The sequence below is a fragment of the Salmo salar genome, chromosome ssa04 (assembly GCF_905237065.1).
Source record: "Salmo salar chromosome ssa04, Ssal_v3.1, whole genome shotgun sequence".
Classification (NCBI taxonomy): Eukaryota; Metazoa; Chordata; class Actinopteri; order Salmoniformes; family Salmonidae; genus Salmo; species Salmo salar.
In genome coordinates this window covers 12014654-12042027 of record NC_059445.1, presented here as the reverse complement: position 1 = coordinate 12042027, position 27374 = coordinate 12014654, and the positions used below count along the sequence as shown (strand labels likewise).

Below are 27374 nucleotides of genomic sequence, written 5' to 3'. Positions count from 1 at the left end.
TTGTTGCATGGACCCAATTGACACGCTCGCTTTGTTTCTGCAGGGAAGATTCACCCTCTTCAGATAATTATTTAGTAATTTATCTGCAAAAAAAACTTTTGAGATCAAAAGCAGTAGCAACACCAGGATGAAACACCAGGATCAAGGTGTTCACATGGAAAAAAGCAGCAGCGGACATTTCTGAACTCTTAACCAACGCGCCTTTACATTCATGAGAGTATCAATAATTTGTCACTTTTTCTGAGGCTATATGATGTATTGTTCAGTAGCTTTACTATGTAATATTCATTTTACTTGTTTTTATCTCATGATTTATTTGATATGTTATCAGATTGCCGGTGGGGGGGTTAAAACAAATATCTAAATGTGTTGTATGAATACTATGAATTTAAATAACTTGATGTAAAAAATTTAAAAGCTGTAGTAGTAGTATTTAAATCAGGGAGCCAAATAAACGGCTCTTTCACCGATGCGATTCGGTTCCCGACGTTCACCAAAAAGATCCGTTCGTTCGCGAACTACCCATCACTACTGTCATCTGAGAGCCGGGGGGGAGGAAGAAAGATGGAAGGGAACAGAGACGAAGCAGAAAAATGTATAAATATAGCCACTAAAGCTCTTGAAGCAGGAGACAAAGACAAGGCGGTGAAATTCTTAAACAAAGCAGAGAAGCTCTATCCAACCTACAAAGCGAAAGGTAAAAATCTACGTTACCATATTTCAGTTCATTAGCCACGTTAGCTAGCCCGTTACACATTAAACACCGATTTAAAATACGATTTGGCAACTTGCCTTGGAATATTGTCACTTGCAGTGCACGGATAATACGTAAACGAATACATTATGAAATGGTTAAGTAACGTCATTAACGCTTTAAACTGCTCAGGGCAAAAGAAGTGACGTTTCTTTAAACTGCTAACTAGCACGCTAACAGTATGTATACTATGTCGCTAACTAGTTGACGTTCACCATTTCTTAGCCCATTTTGTTGATTTGATAAGGTTGACATCATCCACTGTTAAATGTCTCATTTGACAAGCTATGTTTCATTTTATAGTTCTGTTTTAGCTCAGTGACGAATGTGCACTGGCTACGCTAACTAGCCAATTGGCAAAGCTATTGCTAACTATAATTTACAAACTTTAGCTAGCCTATATGAGCTAGCTCAATGTTGGATTGCCAACAAGTTCAGTTTTGAATTATGTGGTCAGTGGAGCCAATTTCCCAGTCTGGGATGTTATCTCCCCACATGTATGGTCTTTCTCTTTCGCAATAACAAGGTCAACTGACTAAGCAAGTGATGCCTATGCACCAGTAATTTAGCCAGCTAGGGGTTGTCTCCAGTTTCCTCATGACAGAAGTGTAATTTTAAAATTGGTATCAATGAAGGCCTGATACTAGCTTAGTAAGGGACTTGGCTAACCAGCCGGACACAAGCCATGCCTGGCTGTGGTTATATTGATGTATGATGGTGATCCCGCAGCTACCTCGGGCCATAATCAATTGATCTGCTTATTGCTCTCAGCTGCCGTGATGTTTTGTAATTCATTGCTTTGTCTGTTGAAAAGTGTTTTTGTCTATAATCAAACACTTACGTTTGAGTGAATCCTGTGCTTGCAATAGGCTGCTTGCATTATGGTCAATTGTGATTGGTAGCTGGCAGGCTGCACATTTTAAAAGCTTCTGAAATTGTCAATACTAGTATGTCAGGCAGAAGGAGACATATTTACCTTGTTATGAAGGTAAATGGGAATTTCCACAGCAGCCATATATAATAGAACACATTATATTAGCTGAACAGTTGGCTATGTTACAGTTGACCGCAATTGGTTGGTTTCTCAAATGATTGCCTTGCCTGGTTCACCAACTACTTCTCTGATAGAGTTCAGTGTGTCAAATCGGAGGGCCTGTTGTCCGGGCCTCTGGCAGTCTCTATGGGGGTGCCACAGGGTTAAATTCTTGGGCTGACTCTTTCCTCTGTATACATCAATGATGTCGCTCTTGCTGCTGGTGAGTCTCTGATCCACCTCTACGCAGACGACTCCATTCTGTATACTTCTGGCCCTTCTTTGGACTCTGTGTTTAACTACCCTCCAGACGAGCTTCAATGCCATACAACTCTCCTTCCGTGGCCTCCAACTGTTCTTAAATACAAGTTAAACTAAATGCATGCTCTTCAACCGATCGCTGCCTGCACCTGCCCGCCCGTCCAGCATCACTACTCTGGACGGTTCTGACTTAGAATATGTGGACGACTACAAATACCTAGGTGTCTGGTTAGACTGTAAACTCTCCTTCCAGACTCACATCAAACATCTCCAATCCAAAGTTAAATCTAGAATTGGCTTCCTATTTCGCAACAAAGCATCTTTCACTGATGCTGCCAAACATACCTTCGTAAAACTGACCATCCTACCGATCTTCGACTTCGGCGATGTCATTTACAAAATAGCCTCCAATACCTTACTCAATAAATTGGATGCAGTCCATCACAGTGACATCAATTTTGTCACCGAAGCCCCATATGCTACCCACCACTGCGACCTGTACGCTCTCGTTGGCTGGCCCCCGCTTCATACTCGTCGCCAAACCCACTGGCTCCAGGTCATCTACAAGACCCTGCTAGGTAAAGTTCCCCCTTATCTCAGCTCGCAGGTCACCATAGCAGCACCCACCTGTAGCACGCGCTCCAGCAGGTGCATCTCTCTGGTCACCCCCAAAGCCAATTCCTCCTTTGGCCGCCTCTCCTTCCAGTTCTCTGCTGCCAATGACTAGAACGAACTACAAAAATCTCTGAAACTGGAAACACTTATCTCCCTCACTAGCTTTAAGCACCAGCTGTCAGAGCAGCTCACTTATTACTGCACCTGTACATAGCCCATCTATAATTTAGCCCAAACAACTACCTCTTCCCCTACTGTGTTTATTTATTTATTTTGCTCCTTTGCACCCCATTATTTCTATTTCTACTTTGCACTTTCTTCCACTGCAAATCTACCATTCCAGTGTTTTACTTGCTATATTGCATTTACCTCCCTACCATGGCCTTTATTGCCTTTACCTCCCTTATCTCACCTCATTTGCTCACATTGTATATAGACTTATTTTTCTACTATATTATTGACTGTATGTTTGTTTTACTCCATGTGTAACTCTGTGCTGTTATATGTGTCGAACTGCTTTGCTTTATCTTGGCCAGGTCGCAATTGTAAATGAGAACTTGTTCTCAACTTGCCTACCTGGTTAAATAAAGGTGAAATAAATAAAAAATTATTCCTCATGTTGGCTTAACTCTCACATCATGCAGTTAAACATGACCATTTACATTCACTAGGCACATTTTAGTTGTAGTGAATACTCAAGGTTTGGTTAAATTGTGGTATTTATAATGGTCACCAAGGAGATGGCTATAGCAGCTTATTCACCTCCCTCAAATCAACGTTTATTTGGTCATGTCCATTGGATACAGCAGGTGCAAACAGTACAGTGAAATGCTTACTTGCGAGCTCTTCCTCACCAATGCCTTATTCAATATCAAAAATGGAAAGAAATAGAAAAGTGGCTGTCTCACATTCTCAGCAGAAGTTTTTTTTTTTTTGGAAAAGGAGGTAATGTGGCTCTTGCAGGACGAGGTAAGGTGTTTGTAGGGATTCCATTGAGCGCAGAGGAGGTAACATGGCTCGTGCAGGACGAGGTAAGGTGTTTGTAGGGATTCCATTGAGCGCAGAGGAGGTAACATGGCTCGTGCAGGACGAGGTAAGGTGTTTGTAGGGATTCCATTGAGCGCAGAGGAGGTAACATGGCTCGTGCAGGACGAGGTAAGGTGTTTGTAGGGATTCCATTGAGCGCAGAGGAGGTAACATGGCTCGTGCAGGACGAGGTAAGGTGTTTGTAGGGATTCCATTGAGCGCAGAGGAGGTAACGTGGCTCTTGCAGGATGAGGTTAGCGAGATGAACAGGCTTGTCCACCTCAATCCCTTAATTGAATGATTGACCCAGAGCTGAGGGAACAATGGTAGCGCATTAGCCAGGGCTAAGCTGGGGCCACGGTAAGGTCTGATAGGGCAGTGGGCCAGGGAGAACCAAATCATCATTCACCTTTTCATTTCAGTTTTTATTTATTTCATGAAATCGCATCAAGAAAGAATAGTTGGATTCTGAGGATTCAAGAAGATTGCATCTTGATTGAAGAAAAACAGCCACACTCTTCAGTTCAGTGTCATGCAATAATACATTTACTACTTCAGCCATTAAGATGAGTATCTTTCCGGACATGTCGGTGTTCTCACTCTGGTGTCTCTATCCAACATAGTGTTCAGTTACCTGTGTAAACCTTCACGTGAATTGCAGAGCTGTATTGCACAGTCTGGGTGCTGCCAGAGAGAACAGCGACGCACTGGGCAGTATACTCAGGCTGTTGCTTAGGCTGCTGCTGCAGTGGTCATGGGTAGACTGACACCGAGAGCTGCTTTGTGTCATTGGAAAAGCTTAGCACATTCTCATTGAGCAACCAGAGCTGGATATAATCGCCTGCGGCTCTCGTGGAAGCATGACCAGATCTCCACTACAGCTCGTCTATGGAAGCCAACTGGATGCTGGAAACAATGTAACCTTAGTTTCTGTGTGTGAACCGCTGATGTTCCCTTGCATGGTGGTCTGACTTTCAAGAACCTAGTGTTTCGCCCTGTAAGATTGAGTGCCAGTTTCCCGGAACCAGATTAAGGCAAGTCCTTGACTAAAAAAACACTTTCGATTGAAAATGAGAACGCTTTTTAGTCGAGGACCCGTCTTAATCTGGTTCTGTGAAATTTGCCCCTATGAGTTCTTTGAAGTGCTTAGCTTTGTCTCTCTTTCTGAATGTGCTTTGTTCTGTCTTCTCCCTCTCATCTCTCTCTTCCCTCCTAGCCTTGTTGGACACCTTGACGAGGAACGGTAGCTCTGCGGGGAATGGCGCGCACTGCAGACAGCGTACGACAGACAGCTCCTCAGAGAGCACCAAGGCCCGGGCTGGTGGGCAGGACCAGGAGGCCGGAGGAGGCGAGCCCAGCACCAAGGGCTTCACCAAGGACCAGGTGGAGGGAGTGCAGAGGTGAGCAGGAGGCTTTTGTCTTCTTTTCCACTTGATTGCTCACTCCTGTAATCTGTTTGGGACTGGCTATCTGTTTGTAAAATCTCTGTTCCGCTCTCTTGCCCTCCGCCCTCCCTGACGGCCGTATGGTACGGTCCTCTGTCCCACTTCTCATGTGTGCAGCAGGCAGGCCTGTGTGTGTAGTTGTGTTGCTTCACTCTGGTGCATTCTCATGTGGCGATTAGGGAGGGAGGGCCACTTTCAGCCTGGTTGTGGGTATCACTCGACCCTGAGGTTTTGTAATCAATGGGAATTTAGGAGACTGACACGTGGGTTTTCTTTTTAGTTTGGCTACCTGTTAAGATGAGGAAATGGTGGCTTGTAAATTCCCTTACTCACCTGAATTTCCTGTTGCATGTATGTAAAATAGATCATAAGTTACATTTTTTTATAACCTGATGGTGGTTCTTCCCACAACAGGAAATTGATAAGGATCTGTCACATGTCACGTGAGCATGCTCTCACACAAATCAGATGTATTTTAGGTGAAACTTATTCTGTCGTTCTGTCTCAATCGAGGGACCATTAGTCAATGCTTTATGCTTGACATTCTGACAGTAGCTAACCCTTACTAGCCTAATCCCCTAGTCTTTTACAATGGTAAGACCCACATGCCTTATGCCTGGGCTCTGAAATCCATGTCCTCTCAAACCCTTTTACAAGCCTGTGGATCAGGAGTCTCCGACCTTTTATAGTATGAGAGCTACTTAAAAAAAAAATCAGCATCGCAAGGTGCATTTTATTTTCTAGCTATCAAATGGGCACATTCTTCTCTCCCCTGCAACTCTTCCCAGGTCCTTAGAGAAAGTTGTCTTCCATGTTTTCTGTCAAAATATCTGGTAAAATAATTAAGCAATAAGGGCCGAGGAGGTGTGGTATATGGCGAATATACCACGGCTAAGGGCTGTTCTTAGCACGACGCATCGAGGAGTGCCTGGACACAGCCCTTAGCCATGGTAAATTGGCCATATACCACAAACCCCCGAGGTGCCTTATTGCTATTATAAACTGGTTACTAATGTAATTATAACAGTAAAAATAAATGTTTTTCTATACTTTCTGATATACCACGACTTTCAGTCAATCAGCATTCAGGGCTCAAACCACCCAGTTTATAATGGTTAATAAACAACTCTATAAAATCTGCGATTCCGCCCCCAAAATAAATGGACCATTTTCCCCAAATTATGTTCTGTTAAATTTTTCTCTTTTAAAATTACTGTTGTTCATAGAGAACCAACGGAATGGGATGTTCTGAGTCCTTGTCAATGCTTAAATCACATCGCAAGACAATTAAAACAATTATTGTAATTGCGCGACTGGCCCTTTAATTATGCATCAAGTGATTGAGGAATATGCCATGCTATGACGTGCCGGTCTAGCGATGGTTCTGTACTGCTACTGCTCATTTCATGGCAAAGTTTGCAAATGACAAATAATAGATACAAATGATATACTTACTCATGATATACTTTTGATTTGAACATGTAGATAGGTAGCCTAGCCTACAAAACTAAAACTCATTCATTTATGGATCAAGCCTTAGCAGATTCTGATCTTTGCCGTTAACATTTAAGTGAAGGTTTTGGGGACAGTATTCATGGCAACCCACAAGACAGTTATGACATCAGCTGGCTACACACGGAGTGATAAACGCACGCACCACACAGACACACAGGCAATATTGCTGGAAATTAATTGGCAGATATTGTCTTATTTCTGTCTTCTCAGTTCCTTGTTCTCTTGGCCATCGTCAGCGCTTTTAAACGAAATAATTAACCATCTTTCGATTTGTCAGTGTGTCTACACTAGGGACTCGGGATGTGGCTGCGTTATTGATGTCATCTTAATCAGGCCTTTTGATTTGAACATATAGGTAGCCTAGCCTACAAAACTACAACTATTTAATTTCTGGGTCAAGCCTTAGAAGTCATTCTGATCTTGTTCCCGATGATCAGGGCTTTAGCTTATGTTGCTGTCCAGCGGTTCTGAATTTGCGATACACCCGACTGCATGTTTTTTTTTCTTCTGTTCAATAGTCTTTTGGTTTGAACATTTTGACTTCTTGTGTGTGTACTACGTTATTTGATTTCATTTATATATGCTACAGCACTTTGATTTCACTGAAATATTTAGAAATTGAACCAAATGATCGCTTTCTGTCTTCAGTCCTTTTTAAATGAGAGATGGCTATATCATATGTCAAACTCATTCCATGGAGGGTCGAGTGACGGGGTTTTCGCTTCTCCCTTGTACTTGATTAATTAATGTCACTGATTAGTAAGGAAATCCCCTCACCTGGTTGTCCAGGTCTTAATTCAACAGAAAAAACAAAAACCAGCAGACACTAGGCTATAAATGGAATGAGTTATACACCACTGGGCTATATGGTCTACTGCGGTATAGGTTGAATGTGATAGGCCTACTGAGGCTGGTTATAGAGAGACTATAACTCCATTCCTGATTTAGAGAAATGAATCAAATTGGAAATGAGCTATTATCAGGCTGGTTAATGTGATGCATTTCTGTTGAATTTGGAGAAATCCACCCGCATGCAGCCCCACCCACTCGGCCAATCGGTAGCGGCACACTTTTTACTGAACGGTACGTGCTAAATAGTATGTAGTTAGCTAGTATGGGTCTTTGGCCACTGATTGTTGTTGGAACCTGAGTCATACCAACCATGGTGGATTCCGTGGGGGGGTTCTAGAATGATCTCCCTTGAGAGTTTTTGTTTAACACCTTTCTGTGTCACTGTTGCATCGCTGCTGTCCCCATAGGCCAGGGTAGGTGACTGGGAGCTCCGAGCGACTGATGTCCCTGGTGAACAGAAGTGCTGCTAATAATGGGCAGAGTGTAGCCTAGGCCTCCACCACCTTCCCCTAGCGAGGTCGTCTGATGGTAGTTAGATGGTTCTATTGGGCTCCAAGTTTTCTCTAGCATCTTTGTTTCCTTAATTAACCCTGCAGTTGACCTACAGGATCACTCATAATCCCTATGAGCCAGCCAACAACACACTTTTATGTAGGGAAGGCTGCTGTTGAAACACTTACTCAGCTCAACATTTTGGAGTTGGGTTTTTTGAAGTTGAAGCCTCCGGAATATTTGCAGTGTTTGCTGAGCTAATGACAGCAGACGGGTTGTCTGTGTATTTGTATGCGAGTCTTTCATGGCAGAGCTGTTTGGGTGGCTTGTTGTGGGTGGCTTGTTGTGGTCGGCTTTGCGCCATTGGTGGTGTGTGGGGACCGTTAATCAGCTGCTCAATGAGGACACTGCGGTGTTCTACACACCATGCTATCGCTATGGGAACCTCGGACTCGGCAAGGTGCCCATAAGGCCAGTGAGAGAGGGGAAGGGAGAGGGGGTGAGACAAAAGAGAGCTGTGACACATCTCGTTATGGCAACACTCACATAGTGCTTGGTAGGCCTGACCAACATCTAGTCCCATTGTGAAGAGCGTAAGACGGTATGTTTGTTTTCTAAGATGCTGTGTTTATATGTTTAGAGACTAACCTGTCATTTTTGTTAAAACAGGCCTACATGCAGCGTAGGGTTTAACCTCAATTAAAACGTACACAGTGACATCAGCATATATTTGATTATTCTAATTGAATGTTAATGTAACAGTCTGGCAGGTATCTCAGGTGGTTCTCCTTGGAGACTGGAGGCAATCTCTCTTCTGCAGGTCATGCAATCGACTCTGTGTATTGCGTTTGAACTCTCCTGCTCTGTTTTGCCACCGATGTTGATTTGCCCTCTTGTGGTTTGAAATGGTACTCCAGGAGCACAGTTTTCTAAACCCAGAGGCGCAACATTGTGAGACTTCTGGGAACACTTGCGAAACACACCAACAGACCAGAAGTGAAAATTCTTCACTTGGATGTTAATTTTCTCTAAATCTAAAGGCACAACCTAGATACTTTCCAAACACTAGTTCTTGAAGCAAAAAATATCCGTTAGAGGTTTTTTGTCTGGCTTTTGGGCCAAATGTGATCTGTGCTACAACCCTCATGATGAATCAGATCTACTGCATTGTAATAAACTAGGTCTATATCTGTTTCCTGGTCATGTGTAACATAGCCCTGATGAATCACTCACTGTAATCTCTCTTCTTAAAGGATAAAGCGGTGTAAGGGCTACTAGTACCATTGTAATAAACTCTCCCTCCAGGATAAAGCGGTGTAAGGACTACTAGTACCATTGTAATAAACTCTCCCTCCAGGATAAAGCAGTGTAAGGACTACTAGTACCATTGTAATAAACTCTCCCTCCAGGATAAAGCAGTGTAAGGGCTACTAGTACCATTGTAATAAACTCTCCCTCCAGGATAAAGCGGTGTAAGGACTACTAGTACCATTGTAATAAACTCTCCCTCCAGGATAAAGCAGTGTAAGGGCTACTAGTACCATTGTAATAAACTCTCCCTCCAGGATAAAGCAGTGTAAGGACTACTAGTACCATTGTAATAAACTCTCCCTCCAGGATAAAGCGGTGTAAGGACTACTAGTACCATTGTAATAAACTCTCCCTCCAGGATAAAGCGGTGTAAGGACTACTAGTACCATTGTAATAAACTCTCCCTCCAGGATAAAGCAGTGTAAGGACTACTAGTACCATTGTAATAAACTCTCCCTCCAGGATAAAGCGGTGTAAGGATTACTATGAAGTCCTGGGCACCAGTAAGGAGGCCAATGAAGAGGAGCTGAAGAAAGCCTACAGGAAACTAGCACTCAAGTTCCACCCAGACAAAAACCAAGCCCCCGGAGCTACAGAGGCCTTCAAAAGTAAGTTTCACATGCATTGTTTCTGTGTTCGGTGCCAGTCACATTTATTTGGCTGTAATGTAGACTACAGGTCTTCACGGATCCACCTGTACCTGATTTCGGGACCCGGGCCAGTCCGGAACCAGAATTCTAAATGTCATAGGTCTGGGTTGGATCTGATATGATTGACGCAGGACTCGGGTATGTGAAATTTTAACCGACTTGTCCGGAAGGTACAAATCCAAACGCGACTGCTGCAGTAGAGGGAGAGAAATTGTATAATTTATGCTGCTGCTCTTGTTTTCGCGAGTGTAGGTTGTTGGCCAATCATTAGTCATCAGTGGCAATGGGCTACAGCCGTAGAGCCTTGCTCCGTGTGTGGCAAAAGTTAGGAGATATCTAATCATTGGAAGATGGAATTAAAATAACGGCATTAAAGGAGAAGAATAGGCTACAAGAACCAATAGGTAGGCAGGCTGCTACTTATCTGAATACAATTGTTTGTAACTGTAAGATCAGGAAGCGTATGCACTGCAGCCTCAGCCTAGCTTCTCCCGGTTTGATGCAGTCTAGACAGGCACTACGTACTCGTATTTGATGATAAATAACTGAGCTATGGCGGCTATTAGTCTACTATAGCGCCAGTCAGCTTGGTTGGTTGCTGTCCCTCCCTCCCTCCCCCGCCTGCTAGAACGGTCTCACTCACTCGGCTCTGGTTAATAAAGTAGCTTTAAAAAATGACCTTCTGCTTCCCTCACCGATCGGACCGGGTCTGGAACAAGTGAGCCCCTCGTCCCTACAGCATTGTTAGCAGCATAAATTTGACCTGCCATTATCTACGTCTGTGTCTCTGCAATTTGAAAAATAAATAAATAAAAAATCCCCCCCCCCGGCGTGAAGTTTGCAGATCAGTGTAAAATGGGCATTGGATCCGAGCCAATGTCTCCTTTTTCGCTGACTTAATGTGACACTTATTGACACGAGTGTGTTGTGGTCCTAACAGAGATCGGCAACGCCTACGCCGTGCTTAGCAACCCAGACAAGAGAAAGCAGTATGACCTCACGGGGGCGGAGGAGCCTACCAGCCCTGGCCACGCCCACAGCCAAGGGTTTGACTTCCACCGGGGCTTCGAGGCCGACATCACTCCCGAGGACCTCTTCAACATGTTCTTCGGAGGAGGATTCCCCTCTTGTAAGAGACACGCATACATTTTGAAGTTAATTTCATCAAGTGGTTTCAGAGTTTCTCAATGTTTAATAAACAAGTCTTAATTCATTACATCAATTAAATACAATTGTCTTGCTCAAACATGAATGTTTATTAAAGGAATGTTGTATTGCAAGTCTTCGCCGAGTCACTAACAGGGCACCTCCTCTCCACAGCGGCTGCCCACACGTTCACCAACGGCAGGACGCGATACAGCCAGCAGACGGACCAAAGACGGGAGAGAGCAGAGGAGAGGGGAGAGGTATGCATGTCTGGCATCTACACTGCCAGATGTATACTGTGACTGTCAATATAATACCTAGTGAGTCTGGGATAACTTCAGGCCAAACTTCCCTAGCAGACCCCCCTCTACGAGCTATGGGAGTCTCGGCAGTGTATTGCAGGCTCTGTTTTTAGTGAAGGACACAGCTGTTCCAGCCTTGACTGGGATGAGCTCTAGTTAATTTCGGTGTGCTGCATCGTAAAGCAGGAAAAGTGCAAAGTCACTAACAGGACAGTACATGTCTTAACATATTAAATAGTAATATATGCCATTTAGCTGACTCTTTTGTCCCAAGCAGCTTATTCATTTGTGCATATATTTTACCTATGGGTGGTCCCGGGAATCAAACGACTTATCCTGCCGTTGCAAGCGCTATGCTCTACCACCTGAGCTGCAGGACAAAATAGTGTATGTTTAGTGATTTTTGTAATCTGTTGTCCAGGGAGGATTCTCCATGTTTATCCAGCTGATACCCATCGTTGTACTGATCCTGGTGTCCATCTTGAGCCAACTGATGGTGTCTACTCCCCCCTACAGCCTCTACTCCAGACCGTACGTGTACACACGCACACACACACACACACACACTGGGGTCGTGCTCAGTATGGCGCACGGCACTTAAAGGTTTTGCAACAGAAAATGAAAATCTGTGTTCCTATTGGACACATCGTGCATTTAGGTGGTACTACTGTTTCAAAACGTTTTCTCCCACCTGAAGACGACCCAGGCCTATTATTCTGTACCTCTGCTCCACATGCTCGATGTTGGAAAAATATTGTCAAATGGTGACATGGTAGGTGTATGTAACGGACACACCTACCAGTAAACTACTGAAGCATTTATTGTGTGCGTTTGATCATTCCCATTGCCTCCTCTCTTCACCTGGTATAAAGATAGGATGCATAAAAAGAGCTGTAGATTGAGCTGTTCTCAGAACAGCCATATGTAACCTGATGCCTGTCCTCCGTCCTCTCCAGGTCCACGGGGCAGACGGTTAAACGGCAGACGGAGAACCTGCATGTAGATTACTACGTCAACAGAGACTTCAAGACAGAGTACAAGGGCTCCAATCTGCAGAAGATCGAGAAGAACGTGGAGGAGGACTACGTGTCTAATGTCAGAAACAACTGCTGGAAGGAGAGGCAGACGAGTAGGTGTCCATCATGTCTCTCTTAGTTGTTCATACCGTAGCTAGCAAATTAGAAAACCAAATGCATAGCTGGCGCTCTGAGCTGGATATAATTTATTTCACACAGATTTCTTATAGTTATAAGCAGTGGCGTAGCACGCAGCCCCTGCAGGGTATAATTACAGTGAGGACTTCAATCAAATTAGCCCCATGTGAAGCAATACAAGTACCCCTACAAACATGCATTCATTTCCTTCTATTTTGTGACGAAAGCATTCCCTCGAAGTAGCTTAGTGTGACATGGTTGATAGTGACTGACTCTTCTGTTCATCTCCCCCTTCTCTCTCAGAAACGGACTTGCTGTACGCTGCTAAGGTCTACAGGGACGACCGCCTGCGTAAGAAGGCTGAGCTGATGACCATGGAAAACTGCAAGGAGCTGGACAGACTAAATGACCTGTTCAGGGGGGGCTGAGCCCGCCTGACGCCGCAGGCTCCCACAGGACGCTTTTAGAAGAGATATATGAATAGATATATGTATGTAAATGTTTTTTTTTTTAAAGGAAAAACCATGGAGATTAAAAGGAGGAAAAATATAAAAATAATTAGCCTTACCGTTGAAGTTGTAAGTTGTCCCTATCCCTCCCCCAGTAGCCATCTTTCCATCCTCCTCACCACCCCCTCCCTGGGAACTGCCTTGCTGCATCTCAATGAACTAACTGAAGAATAGACCAACCTCCCAAAACACTTGAGAACCACAACCTCTTTCTCTTCTATCTTTGCTTGTCTTTTTGTGGTTTCTGGAAATAAGAACCCACTCTGGAAATGAACACTGACTCTAAAAGCAGAAGGCATTGTGGTGGTGCCTCTTGGGTATTGAAGCGCCAAGCATTCTGCTGTAACAAGCAAATCACAATCTTCACTCTAGATGACTACTTCACCTGCTTGACTTAAACAAGATTTTTAGGCTCATCTGGAGATGCTGCCCTCCTTCCAATCCATACATTAGCAGTGCTAGCATTGTGAGGAACCCAGAGAATGCTTCCTAGCTACCACAGTGGAACCTTGTGTGGAGTTCCATGGACCTTGAAGTTCATTCCGCAGATGAAGAAATGACCACGGTCTCGCTTGAACTTTTTTTGGCCTGGGGAAAAAATGTGAAGTTGGAGCCATAATCTTCATCAATTGTTGTTCATTTTTCATTTTGAATGTTTGAAAATGTATGGAGTTATTTAAGTAGAAAAACAAGGTTTTTCGTCATTGCTCGATTTAATCATTTGAATAAACAATAAATTATTACCAGAAGCAGTATTGATTTGTTTCAAGCGCATGTGCAATTGTGCGTATGAAGCAGATGGCATGGTAGGGCAGGTTAAACACCCTTTTAAAATGTGTTCATAGTACTCAGACTGTAGGCCTATTCTCTCCACATAATATTCTCCCTGGCATACAGATCCATTACTCTATTCATTTGTATACACTCTCACTTTGGTTTTGCAGGAAGCCTTATTCTCAACCTAGTATGGCCTCACCATATTTATGAGGCTTGTAAAAGATGTGTTGAGGTGGATTTGTATGGCCTCATGCTCCAGCTTGGTACCCAAACAGGTCGGTACTGTGATTCATAAAACTGCAATGCAACCGAACAAGTCTACTTTGCTGAATTTGCTGTTTTTCTTGGAAGTCCATGTGAATTGTAGTGGTGTTTCTGAAAAATACATAGTGTATAGGTCTACAGTGATTATCACTTGTATTGATTAATATCAGTGGTGGGAAAAGTACTCCATTGTCATACTTGAGTAAAAGTAAAGATGCCTTAATAGAAAATTACAAAAGTCACCCAGTAAAATACTACGAAGTATTTGTTTTTAAATGTAAATAGTTTTAAATGTATCAAAAGTAAATGGAACTGCTAAAATGTAGTAAAAGTATAAACCACTTCAAATGCTGTATATTAAGCAAACCAGACAGCACAATTTTCTTTATTTTTTAATTTTTTTTAATTGACGGATAACCTGGGCACACTCAGACAATTTTCAAAGGAAGCATTTGTGTTTAGTGAGTCTGCCAGATCAGAAGCAGTAGGGATGACCAGGGATGTTCTCTTGATGGGTGTGAATTGGACCATTTTCCTGTCAAAATGTAACAAGTACCTTTGGGTGTCACAAATGTATGGAGTAAGAAGTACATTATTTTATTTAGAAATGTAAAGTAAATGTTGGCAAAAATATAAATGGTAAAGTACAGATACCCCCCCCCCCCCAAAAAACGAATTAAGTAAAAATACTTGAAAGTACTACACTGAATAATATTGCCTTAAAACAGAAAGCAAGACCATTTCTCAGTAAAAATCATCAAATCAGTCATGAATATACATTTGTTCGTGGCATGAATGAACTTTGAACATTTGTGGGCGTTGAGTGACCACGTGTACTATAAGTGCAAATGTATCTATCGTCACTGATAGGCTTATTGCTGTCACGTGACTAATCCCACAACCCGGAAGGGGATTTGCATGACAGGCGTTTTGTTGACATCGAATAGGACCTATAGTGTAACATTTGGGAAAATGTGAAATTATTTTCTACCGACGTTTGGTGCGGTCATTTAACTTTGGATTCACATGCCGACCAATTGCAACTATTTTCTGTCATCATGCATCATAACAGTTGCATCCCGTTTTTTCTCGTTGGCTTACTATCTTTCTATGTATTTCTGAGCTGTGTGTCTTCATGTAGTAAGGAACCTAAAACACCGGACTGGCGAATGACTTTAAAAACCATTCGCAATGGGATCCATAACATTGACAAATACCTCAACGTTGCTCTGGACTTATTTGGAGGGCAAGATGGATTGTGTCACTATGAATGCAGTGATGGTAAGGTCTCTATCAGGCCACACACACAGTCAATACTTGATGGTAATGGAAATAAAACATGACCATAACTACTTTGCTTACTATGCAGACAAGCCATATATTAAAAAGCTCAGTTGAAAGTGATTATGTTCCACAAACAAAGCAGATAAGCACCACTGTAGCTATCTTGAGTTGTAAACCATTAAACTGGTACAGTGCCACCCCCAACCCACTCTGTAGTCTCTCTGAACAGGTTGTCTCTCTCAACAAGATTAAAGAAGAACTCTGAACACATCTAACTTTGTGCTTTCCTTGCAGGTTACAAACCAGAACCCCGGCCTGGTTACAAACCAACCCCACCCAATGGATGTGGGTCACCCCTGTTTGGATTCCAGGTGAGCTAGTTTCATGTATGACTTTGATCTATAGCAGTGGTCTTCCCTATTATTCCTGTGGGGGTGCAGTGTGTGCAGACTGTTGTCCCAGTCCAACACTAACCCACCTGATTTAGCAACTCAGGGTTTTTATGATTAGCAGAGACCTGTGTTTCAGACAGTGAAGCCTGCACACAGGACCAGAAATGAAGACCCCCCCCCACACACACACACAAAATGCCCAGATATGTGCAGTGAAATGTGTTGTTTTACAGGGTCAGCCATAGTAGTGCAGCTCCCCTGTACGGCGACCACTGTTTATAGGAATGTTATTACACCTGTCATATTATATATTGCATTGAATATTTATGAGCATTGATCTAATGGCCAACTCTTTTGTCTACTCTACAGTTTGACATCGGCATCCCGTCCTTGACCAAGTGCTGTAACCAGCACGACCGTTGCTATGACACCTGTAACCGTGATAAACACGACTGTGACGATGAGTTCCAGGAATGCCTGGAGACCATCTGTAGGAGATTACAGAAGATGTTGGGACTGGCCCAGAGTGTCCAAGGTAAGATGGCAACTGGGTTGTGTTCATTAGGGCATGCAACAGAAAACGTTTTACAACGGGACACGACAATGAGTGTTTCTTATTTTAGTTCCTGCCTGTTTCAGTCTGTTTTCTTCCATCCTGTTTCAGTCTGTTTTCTTTCATGTGTTGCCTATTGAACACCATGCTGATTCATGTATTGACATGCTCCCAGTGTTGAACACAGAGCAGGACTTGACTCAAGCATTCCTCACAGTTAATTCAATAATGTGTCCACCATCTTGTAGCCTGGTTAAATCATGCTGAACCCTGCACTCACCATTGTCAATTGTTTCACTTCACTGGTGAGTTCAGCATTCAGTCTGGTTTAACCAGTCTAACAATCTTGTTGGTGCGGAAGATCATACAACTCATCCATATTAGGGCATGCAACAGAAAACGGGTGGTTCAAGTCCTGAATGCTGATTGGCTGAAAGCCGTGGTATATCATACCGTATACAACGGGTATGAAAAAACATGTCTTTTTACTGCACCTATTAAGTTGGTAACCAGTTTATAATAGCAATAAGTCACCTTGGGGGTTTGTGGTATATGGCCAATATACCATGGCTAAAGGCTGCATCCAGACACTCTGTGTTGTGTTGTGCATAAGAACAGCCCTTAGCCATGGTATATTTGCCATATACCACACCCCCTCGTGCCATATTGCTTAATTATAGTACCGCAATGTTGAGGTAGCTAGCACAAGCATTTCACTGAACCTTTTATACCTGCTGTAAACTGTGCACGTGACATAACATTTGATATTGATTAATTTTTCTGTGGGTTTCATATGTCTGTATAACATGATCAACTCGTGTTTCCATGTCTCTCTCTATACAGTGTGTGAGAATACTGTGACCCTGCTGTTTGAGGCTGTCATGCACATGGGGTGTAAACCTTACATGGACAGCCAGAGAGACTCCTGCATATGCAAATTTGAAGTCAAGAGGGATCTATGAGCTGCCATCCAGAGGGGATTCTGGAATAGTCAAGCCGCCAGAGAAACATTGAAGTAAATAGTGTATCTCGGGATAGAGCTGTGGAGGTTTCCATTGATAACAATGTGCTAAGCCTTGTGAAGGGGGCTGGATGTGCTCTCAATGAATGAACGTTGGGTGATCTGAGATTTAAAATTGCTATTTGATAATTTTGTAGAATTGTTCTCCTATGCAAAGGTTGTTTGGTGGTTGTTGTCATGTATGTCATTTGTTTGTTCTGCCACACATGTATATGAAGTATCAATTAAGAGAGAATATGAATGTTTATAAAAGGTAAGAAGACATGGAAAGACAAATGTATGACTACAAGCACATAATGATACAGTGATGAGGGCAATGGCTACATTATATTGCCCAGTAAGTGTATTGTTTTTGCTACTTTTTAATTATTTATATTACATTTGTAAATAGGCTGATAAATTAATGTACACAACATGTTTACTGTTGATGGAGTGTTGCCCCAGTGGTTATGTTGTAGTTAAATAAAATGTTTGGAAAACCCCGCTGTTCCATGCTTTTATTTTTGTTTTGTTGTTTGAGCTTTGTTGAGCTTGCCTCATTCACAGGCATACGGAAACATGCATTTGGTTTTTACAGTATCCCTCTGTATAATGTCCCAAGATGTGTGTATATACAGCATTGATAATGGGAGAGTTCGTTCTGCATGGGCCGGTGCCCCGGGTGAGCGGAGCAATTTTTTTTTTTAGACCATTCCATTGGTCCTTCAATGAAATCTTCACCCGCCCGGGGCATCGTGCCATGCAAAAATAACTGGCCCAATGAAATAAGAGTTCTGCGTGGTACTGATTAATTCAGCCCGCTTCCGCTCGCACCCGCAGCTTTTAATACCACGTCCGCTGGCTTTCTATCCGACTCTCACCCGCTACCGCAAGAACCGATCCCGAACCGAACCGAAGTCCAGCAATATTATTTTAGGCGAATGTGACGCATCTCATTTGCCAGCCATGGTCACAGGAATTATGCGCCCTATGTAAGCAATATCAAAATTAACCTAAGAAATAGTTTAAATTACAAGAGATTCTCACATGGCCCATTATATTAGGCTATCGGTATTACTGCGCTATATCAAACAATAGGCTAGAAGCAGTTTGAATAGAGCAGTTGGGACACTTGCACTTTCTCTTGAGCTACGTTTTATAGCCTAGGTTTTGTGGGGCGATTTTCAGAAAGTGACAAACAATTTTTTATTTTTTTATTATCTACTTCACTTGCTTTGGCAATGTTAACATATTGTAGCAACCCACACAGACAGCTGTGTGTTTTGTGTTATGCTGTTAGTTGGTTGTGTTGTATTTACCAGTACCCAGTGTTCGCGGGGTCCGACAAGCCAATCAACCTGCTATCTGCCAATCACGGGAATGCCTGGAATGTTCTGATGCCGGGCATCCTGATGGTTGACGGAGTGGCGTGGAGGGGGGTTGGGCAGGGGGATGGAGCATTGGAAGTTAAGACCAGGTTTAGCCATTGTTCTCTCTCTTACTGTCTGACCTTCACAAGCGAAGGTCACGGTTGTTTTATAGGGTGTCCTTCATTTATTTGGCGTGGGCTACGGACAAGCACTAGCCTGTGTGAAGTTGGGTTAATAAACCGTCAATTCGTAAACTCAATTCACTGTCTGGACAATTGTTCCTTTATGATCTAGTCAGGTCATTACAATATGTTTCCCATGCCAATAAAGCCCCTTGATTTGAATTGAATCAATATGCAGTAAACTATAGCCAACTCATATTTATGAAGTAGCCTACATTGATTGTCTCGGAAAGATAACTGCCCCGTGCTTCTCCGCCCATGCATAGGCTACATAGCCTACTTTATTTCGCATGTGTGGCTACTGAATATGAGGCAGCAAGAACGATGAGAGCGGATACTTGTACATTCTCTTGAACTATGTTTTGCATATAGGATATAGTGTAGCGGGTCTCTTATGCACCACAGGAGAACCAAGAAATGAAGAGCGACACCACGGCTGTCTTTTAGGCTTTTATGTTGATCTGCAATAGTATTGTGAAAAGACAGGACAGGAACACATCAGTCTCCAATGCAACACCTGACAAGTTGTTCTTTCTCTCTCAGTGTTTTCTCAGACTGAGGAGAGCGGGAGCTATGGGTAGTACCAGGGTGTTAGTAGGTGACGTAAGCACCCAGATAAAATAAAATACATTTAATGAAACAAAACCCGAAGATGTTAACATCATTCAGCTACTGTAGCTGCCTACCTAATATCAACAGGCATCACCAGTAGCGCAACAATTAAAATTAGAAACCAAAAGTAAAGTTCCTGGTGATCATAGCGATCTGACTCCCCCCTTCTGTCTGAACTTGGAATATTCCTGTTCGCGGGCTTTGGCCACTGACCCTCAACCTGATTGTTCTGTTCTGCGTTGTGTACTATTCTAATAATTTGAAGTTTGCTGGAATAACCATTTTAACTCTACTACACTCACCCCTTCTTGATTTCAGCAAACTTTAAGACATAAGGTAAGAGTTCTTCCTCCACAGGGGTAACCTTGACCAAGAGTCGTCCAGAAGGACAGCAAAGAGACTTTGCCAGGTAGAAATATGCCCATATACATACAACCTATGACCCCCTAATAAAGTATTTCTCATTTCCTTAATCTATCCTCTGGCTTCTGTGTCACTGGGGTACTGTCACTTCAATAAAAGTTGATAAGGCTTGAATCAGGGCAGCTAGATGCTCTCTTTTGTCCGGCTCAGCAATCACTTGACTCATTGACTCTAAAAGTCTTCTGGCAGGCTTCACAACTCTTCCAGTTCGAGTTCTCAAAGTGCCTTCACTTGGTCTCAGGACTGTATCAGTGAGCTCAGACGTCTGGCTGTTTCTGCGCTCTACCTCTCTCTGGTTACTCATTCTCTTCTTAGTAGATCTTATGCATGCAGAGCCGCTGACTGATGAACTTCTACTGCTGATGCAATCTAGACTGCTCACTGACGTTGCTTTTCTACTTGTGTCATCTTCAGAAGGATCACTTGAATCATCACCAGGCATCATTGAGGAGCTTCCTGTGCTTGATTTAGCTGCTTGTCCTGAGATCATGTCCTTCGCTGGGCTTTGAGGAGCAGCTTCTCTCATGTTCACGCCATCTTCCAGTCCTGAAGATTTTTGACCTTCAGCTTCCGTGGGCCCCTCAGGGTTCTGGCCCTCGAGAATCCAGACAGCAGTCCTTCGATCCTCTGAATCCTCATCCACATCGAATACCGGTCTTTCGTCACCGCTGTCTGCGTTTATGTCCTCCTCTGAAGCAGTAGAGGCTACTGTGGACATCTCGTCTGTCTGTCCCACCGGCAGGAAGTTCACTGGCAGTATGAAGTTTCGATGAACTACTTTACTCTTCTTGGTAGTAGGATCTTCGACTCTGTAGATGTGCACAGACGGGTCTTTCCATGTGATCACATAGACCGTTGAATCCCACAAGTCGGCAAGTTTACCTTTTCCTCTTTCCTTTCGGTTTGCCAAGAGAACTCGGTCCCTAATCTCCAGGGCAGTACCATTCACTCTCTTGTTATACTGCCTTGCTTGCTTTTTCTGAGCTTCAGTGGTGTTGGCCTGAGCGATCCTGACAGCCTCTCGCAGGTCCTTTTGGAACGAGTCAACATACTCGTCATGAGTCAACACGTCTTCGTTTTTCAAGGTACTTCCAAACATGATGTCCACTGGCAGCCGTGGAATTCGGCCGAACATCAGGAAGAACGGTGCGAATCCTGTCGTTTCGTGTGTGGTACAGTTGTACGAGAAGGTGAGCGTCTGTATCATCTGGGGCCATCTTTCTTTTGCTCTCGCTGGCAACGATCGGACCATGTTTCTGAGCATGCGGTTGAATCTTTCCGTCTGACCGTTGCCCATAGGATGATATGGAGTGGTATGGGACATTTTGACTCCTGAGACTTGTAGCAATTCTGCGATTAAGTGACTCTCAAAGTTTGCTCCTTTGTCAGAGTGTTTCCGCTGGGGAAACCCATAGACACAGAAGAACTGGTTCCATAACTTCTGGGCAACCACCTTTGCTGTCTGGTTCAGGCAAGGAAACGCATGTGCCAGCTTCGTAAAATGATCTGTGATGACGAGTACATCAACGCTCTCTCCATCCCTTCCTTCTGCTGACCAAAAGTCTATGCACACCAGTTCCAACGCTGTGCTGGTCTGAATAGATTCCAACAGTGCCCTAGCCTCTGGCTCCATTGTCTTGCCAACCACACAGTGCTTACAGTAGGAGACATACTTCTTCACTTCCCCTTCCATTCCAGTCCAGAAGAACCTTTGACGTACCAAACGGAGTGTTCTAGTCTGGCCTTGGTGGCCGGCTTCATCATGGGTTCCCCTCAGAACGATGGCTTTAAGGGAGTCTGGCACCACCAGCTGGTACCTCTTCTTGACAACTCTGTCCTTAGATCTTCGGTAGAGGATCTCATCCTTGATTTCGAGTTTATCCCAATGCTTCAGCATTCTCAACACTTGGGCAGTCTCATGAGCCCTCTCTCTCCGCAAAGGTCTCCTCCTCCTCTCAACAAAGTACGCCACTCGGGCCAGCACCTGATCCGCCTTCTGTTTTCTCCGTATCACATCAGGAGAAAGGACTGGAAGAGTAGCCACTCCCCCTTCATGCTGAAGGATGCTGGCAGAATACTGGGCTAATTGGAATTTGCGCACTGGCACACTCGCATCCCACTCCAGACAGGATTCCAAAACTGCTTTCGCTCCTTCAGAAGAGACTTGAGCCAGGATCTCACCACCTTGGATATTGACTGACAGTTTGAATGCGTCCTGGATGGACTCTGAAGTCACATACTCTGGGAACTCACTTTCCTTCCTAGCTCCAATGAACGGCTGTCGACTAAGCAGGTCTGCTGGGACATTCTGGGGCCCGGGGATGTACTTCAAGTCAAAGTCAAAGGGGGCCAGTTTAGAGACCCACCGCTGCTCACAGGCATCTAGCTTTGGTTTCATCATTATATATGTCAGGGGATTGTTATCTGTTAGGACTGTGAATCTATTCCCCTTCAGCCAATGGGTGAACTTATCACACACAGCCCACTTAAGAGCGAAGAACTCTAATCTGTGTGCTGGGTAACGGGACTGGGACCTCGACAGAGTCTTGCTTGCAAAAGCTACTGGTCTGGGCCTACTCTCACCCTCAAATGTCTGGCTAAGTACTGCACCTAAGCCATCCATTGATGCATCTGTTGATAGGAGAAACGGTCTGTTAAAGTCTGGGTGAGCCAGCACGGCTGTTTGGGAGACAGCAACTTTTAGCTTCTCCAGCGCCTCCCCACATTCAGAAGTCCAGTCTTCAGGTTTCAGATGTTTATAGGCCATGCCATGAGGTTTTCCTTTTTCTCCTTTCCGCTTACTTTTCTGTCCTGCAATCAGACGAAACAGTGGTTTGGCTAAACCTGAGAAACTCACAATGAAGTGGGAATAATAGTTTGCCATACCAAGAAATGATCTGACCTTGGTGGGTGAAGGTGTTTTCCCATCATTTTCCATCAGGTCAGCTGCTGTGATGTCGTTGATTGCAGACACTTTTCCTGGGTCGGTTGCAATGCCCTCTGCCGTGACGATATGGCCTAAAAACTTGACAGATTTTCTGAGGAGGTAACATTTTTTTTGCGCTAGCTTCAGGTTGTGTTCCTTAAGGCGGGAGAACACCATTTCGAGACGGTCCAGGGCTTCCTGCTCATTCTTCCCGAAAACCAGGAGATCATCCAAGTAGCACAGGAGGGACAAGTAGTTCTGGTCTCCGAAGATCGAGGTCATCATTCTGGCGAATGTTGCTGGGCTGTTACATAATCCCTGAGCCATTCTGTTGTACTCAAATAAACCCGTGGGTGTTGTGCACGCTGTGTACTTGCGGTCATCTTCATGTATGGGGATGTTGTAGAATCCGAAGTCAAATCCATAGTACTGAAGAAGCAGTTCCCCCCCAAAGCAGCGAGAGCATCGGCTTGATGGGGCAATGGGTATGCATCTTTCTCTGTCCTCTGGTTCAACCATCTGAAATCAGTGCAAATTCTCAACTCTCCTGACGGCTCCCAAACCAGGACAAGGGGGGAGGCCCACTCACTACTGGACTTTCGGATGATGCCCCGCTCCTCCATTTCCTCCAACGTCTGTCTCAGTTTTTGGTAGTCGGATGGAGAGACCCTCCTGTACGGCAGCCGGAAAGGCTTTTCATCTTTGAGTCGGATACGGTGGATGACATTCTTCGCTTCTCCACAGTCAAGTCGGTCCCTGGAGAAGATGCCTTCATACTGAGCAATAAGGTCCACTAGTTTTCCTTTCCACATGTCAGACACTTCACAGGACTCTATGTCAACTTCTTTTTAGCCCAACTCTTCCAACTTTTGTAGATACTCCTTCTTTGCCCTTTTTCCACTAACTGAACATTCTTCCCCAGCTTGGGTGACATTCTGAAGGGCAGACTGGACCTTACTGAGGTTCTCAGCATGGCTGGCATAGAGCTCTAGGTCTTCTAGGGCTAGGCATGGGTGCACATCGGCCAACTTGGTGTTACGGCGGAGAATAATAGGGTGGTCCAACATGTTGATCACTTTCATGGGGACCCACTTGTCACCCCTCAAAGGACATACAGTGCGTCCTACTAGGACATTTCTTGGTGCAGATCGTGCTGTAGTGGCCTCTATGACTACAGTACTACCGACTGATAGCGGCACCTTTTCTTTCAGTTTTCCCCAGACCAAATGTTCATGTTGAGGCATGAGAGTCACACTGTTTGAGCATTACAGTTCCCACTTTGTCTGGTATTTTGTCACCATGCCAACGGTTCATGTTGGCTAGCATGCTGAGTAAAAGTCCATGTGAATCTCCTTTGGCAGGTTTGGAGAGGCTGTCCCAATACCACTTTGTTTTCTTAACCTGTTGCATTATGTGTTTTATGGCGTTCGATCCAACTATCATGTCATCTGTCTGTCCAGGTACAACTAAAACAGACACTGCCATCTTGCAATCTAAAAGATCAATGTTCAAGTCATATTCATACTTAGGCTGTGCCTGGTTGCCCCCACAGCCTACAAGAACTACTTGAGTTGGCTTTCTCGACTCTGGTTTTATCACATTACATCTCAGAAGTGTGTCTTCAGCTGACTCACTTAACGTGCAGGTCATAGACCCACTATCTATCAGAGCTTGACGTTCTACAATTTCTTGCACCATTACTGGAACATAGAAAAGACTGTCATTACTCTCTATTTTCGGATAAATCACCTCGGTTTTCATTGTGTTTCCAGTCCTTATATCTGTAGTGTTCTGTGGAGGTGTAGCATGTTTGCCCACACTGCCCCCCTCTTGGCGTGAGCATGTTAGTTTAAAGCGGGGCCAGGGGGAGTCTCGGCAGTTGCCTCTCCAACTTGTTTTCTTGCTGGACATTCAAAGCCTCTGTGGCCTGTCCTGTGACACTTGAAGCATAACCCCTCCTTAAAGCAGTGCGACTGAGTTGAATGGTCTGAGGCCTTACAAATTCTACAGGGACCAGCAGCAGTATTAGTTTGTGGCGTTCTGGCTGAAGTTCTCCTTTGATTTTGTTCCTGGGTTGACAGGAGCTTTTCCAGGAGAGAAATCACTTTGCTCAATGGAGCCTGATCACTGTTAGTGGGTGTGGCTGAATTATTTTGACCGACTGCTTGTTGTTGAGTCATACACCAAGTGTCGGGGGTCATCACAACTTCTACCTTGGCAGTACTTTGCACCCTGTGTCTGGCTGATTGTTTGTCTCGGTGATGGCTGTCAATCATTGCCTGCAAATCTCCAACGGTCCAATTTTCAATAGGCCTGCACCTAAGAGCGGCATATAGTGCTGGATCAGGGCAGTGCTTAACAAACATCATGGTCACCTCGTGACCTGGATCATCCACTCTTTTTCCTTGTCTTTGCAAGCACTCATTGGCAAGGTCAATTGCTTTGTTCAGTCTAACCCAATAATCCAAGCAGCTCTCTGACTGTCTTGGTAAGGTTTCATAGAAGTATCCTAATGGGATTGTGGATGAGATTGCCTCTCCAAAGTGCTGCCTCAAGATATTGTATATGGCTTCAGGATCTCTGCTTATGTTAACAAGAGGGTTTCCACGGAGCCCAATTCTGACTATGTCTTTAGCCCGCCCCATCAGTCTGTCCTGTATCTCTTGCCCCTGTTCTGATATACTGCATCCCTTGTTTTTCAAGTAAGCTTGCATAAGTTCTTGCCATTCAGTCACTGTGCACCGGTCTGTGCTATCACCCCGGAAGAGGGGTGGTTCTCTGACGTCTGACTTCAGAATTAGGTTGACATTTGACCAATCAGGTATTTCTACTATTGGTTGGGGAGGGGAGGTGCTTGGACCAGCCCCTGCTAGACTAGCGGCAACTTGATTTCCTATTTCACTGCCCAGTTGTTTGACTAACTCTGCTAGGGCTTGCAATTGGGTTCTGTTTTCATTTTCACCCCCTATGGCCTTCTGGGACTCTTCACTGTCACCGTTGCCTGGTTGGCTACTGCTAACATGCTCTGGTTGGCTACTACTAACACTTGGCACTCTAGTGTCGACTGCTGGGTATCTAAGAGGACTCGCTCTAGCACTATGTTCCACCATACTGGCCAACTGAGCCCCCCGCCCCACCCCACTGGCAATAAATACCTTGTGGACCTCTCACAGTAACACCAACCGGAGTAACATGTACATTGTTATCACCAACACCTGATATGTCTTCTCTCTCCTGTTCTGTAATCTCATACAACTGAGGTTTACGCAACATATTGTCCAAAGTTCACCTTGCCCTCAAATGTTTTAAACGTGTGATGTCGATCCAGTTCTGTGTAGGGGTACCCCGGCGATCTGCTGCAGCTGATCTGTTGATCCGGGTCACGGCACCAATCTGTAGCGGGTCTCTTATGCACCACAGGAGAACCAAGAAATGAAGAGCGACCCCACGGCTGTCTTTTAGGCTTTTATGTTGATCTGCAATAGTATTGTGAAAAGACAGGACAGGAACACATCAGTCTCCAATGCACCACCTGACAAGTTGTTCTTTCTCTCTCAGTGTTTTCTCAGACTGAGGAGAGCGGGAGCTATGGGTAGTACCAGGGTGTTAGTAGGTGACGTAAGCACCCAGATAAAATAAAATACATTTAATGAAACAAAACCCGAAGATGTTAACATCATTCAGCTACTGTAGCTGCCTACCTAACATCAACAGGCATCACCAGTAGCGCAACAATTAAAATTAGAAACCAAAAGTAAAGTTCCTGGCGATCATAGCGATCTGACTCCCCCCTTCTGTCTGAACTTGGAATATTCCTGTTCGTGGGCTTTGGCCACTGACCCTCAACCTGATTGTTCTGTTCTGCGTTGTGTACTATTCTAATAATTTGAAGTTTGCTGGAATAACCACTTTAACTCTACTACACTAGCCTACCTTTTAGGAGGACAATTTGTATGCAGAGACAAATAAATGGGCAATTAATATTTATAGAAAATTAAAGGTTCGCTCACCATGGTAGCCTATCCGCGCTTTTCAATAATTTTTATTATTTCACCTGGACTAACGTTGGTTGAGCGTCCTCCACTTCTTTCCATTATCAATACCCTATTTATTTACAGACACTGTAGTAAATTGTAGTCTAATCAAATTTAATGTAATTTTCTTGAAAAGACGACTGGCACTTGATTCTCCTCCCATGCATAGGCAGCCTACTCTATTTCATTGAGACCAGACTATAATCTCTCCGGGACTAATTCATGTGGACAGATGAAACGGCGAGAATCTGTCAATGCTCATGCAGCATTATGTGTTTTTGACCAACATTGAGGGGATTCAATTAATGTGCCCGGGCGCCCGATTTGGCGTTTTTTTTACCGGGTGAAAGTTGATTGCGTTTGTTTTGGAACCGGCCTGCCTCAAAGCCCACAGAGAAATCGACAAAAAAAAATAGCACGTGGAGTAATGAGTACGGTTCTGTGTTTTCACATGCAAAAGTGATTGCTTTTGACAACAAAAAAAAAGCATTA

The 27374-nt window shown here is 44.1% G+C and overlaps 2 protein-coding genes across 2 annotated transcripts; both read left to right on the top strand.

Moving 5' to 3' along the window:
- The first annotated feature begins 538 nt into the window (after nt 1-538).
- Nucleotides 539-13808, top strand: djb14 (DnaJ homolog subfamily B member 14). The gene is given in 8 exon segments (NM_001140540.1): nt 539-697; nt 4906-5089; nt 9767-9912; nt 10895-11083; nt 11275-11360; nt 11824-11933; nt 12359-12531; nt 12860-13808. Coding segments are annotated over 8 exon segments (1146 nt in total). The 5' UTR covers nt 539-564; the 3' UTR covers nt 12985-13808.
- A 1190-nt stretch (nt 13809-14998) lies between these two features.
- On the top strand, nt 14999-17838 carry LOC106602299 (group XIIA secretory phospholipase A2). Its single transcript, XM_014194843.2, has 4 exons — nt 14999-15387; nt 15685-15761; nt 16152-16317; nt 17179-17838. The coding sequence occupies exons 1-4, from the start codon at nt 15165-15167 to the stop codon at nt 17295-17297; spliced, it is 585 nt and encodes a 194-aa protein (XP_014050318.1). The 5' UTR covers nt 14999-15164; the 3' UTR covers nt 17298-17838.
- The last annotated feature ends 9536 nt before the right edge of the window (nt 17839-27374 follow it).

What these genes read in the sequence shown, in the direction of transcription:
- LOC106602299 (XM_014194843.2), top strand. Translation starts at nt 15,165, where the DNA reads ATGCATCATAACAGTTGCATCCCGTTTTTTCTCGTTGGCTTACTATCT. An exon ending in TCACTATGAATGCAGTGATG is followed by an intron (nt 15,388 to 15,684) that starts GTAAGGTCTCTA and finishes CTTTCCTTGCAG; the next exon opens with GTTACAAACCAGAACCCCGG. An exon ending in CACCCCTGTTTGGATTCCAG is followed by an intron (nt 15,762 to 16,151) that starts GTGAGCTAGTTT and finishes TCTACTCTACAG; the next exon opens with TTTGACATCGGCATCCCGTC.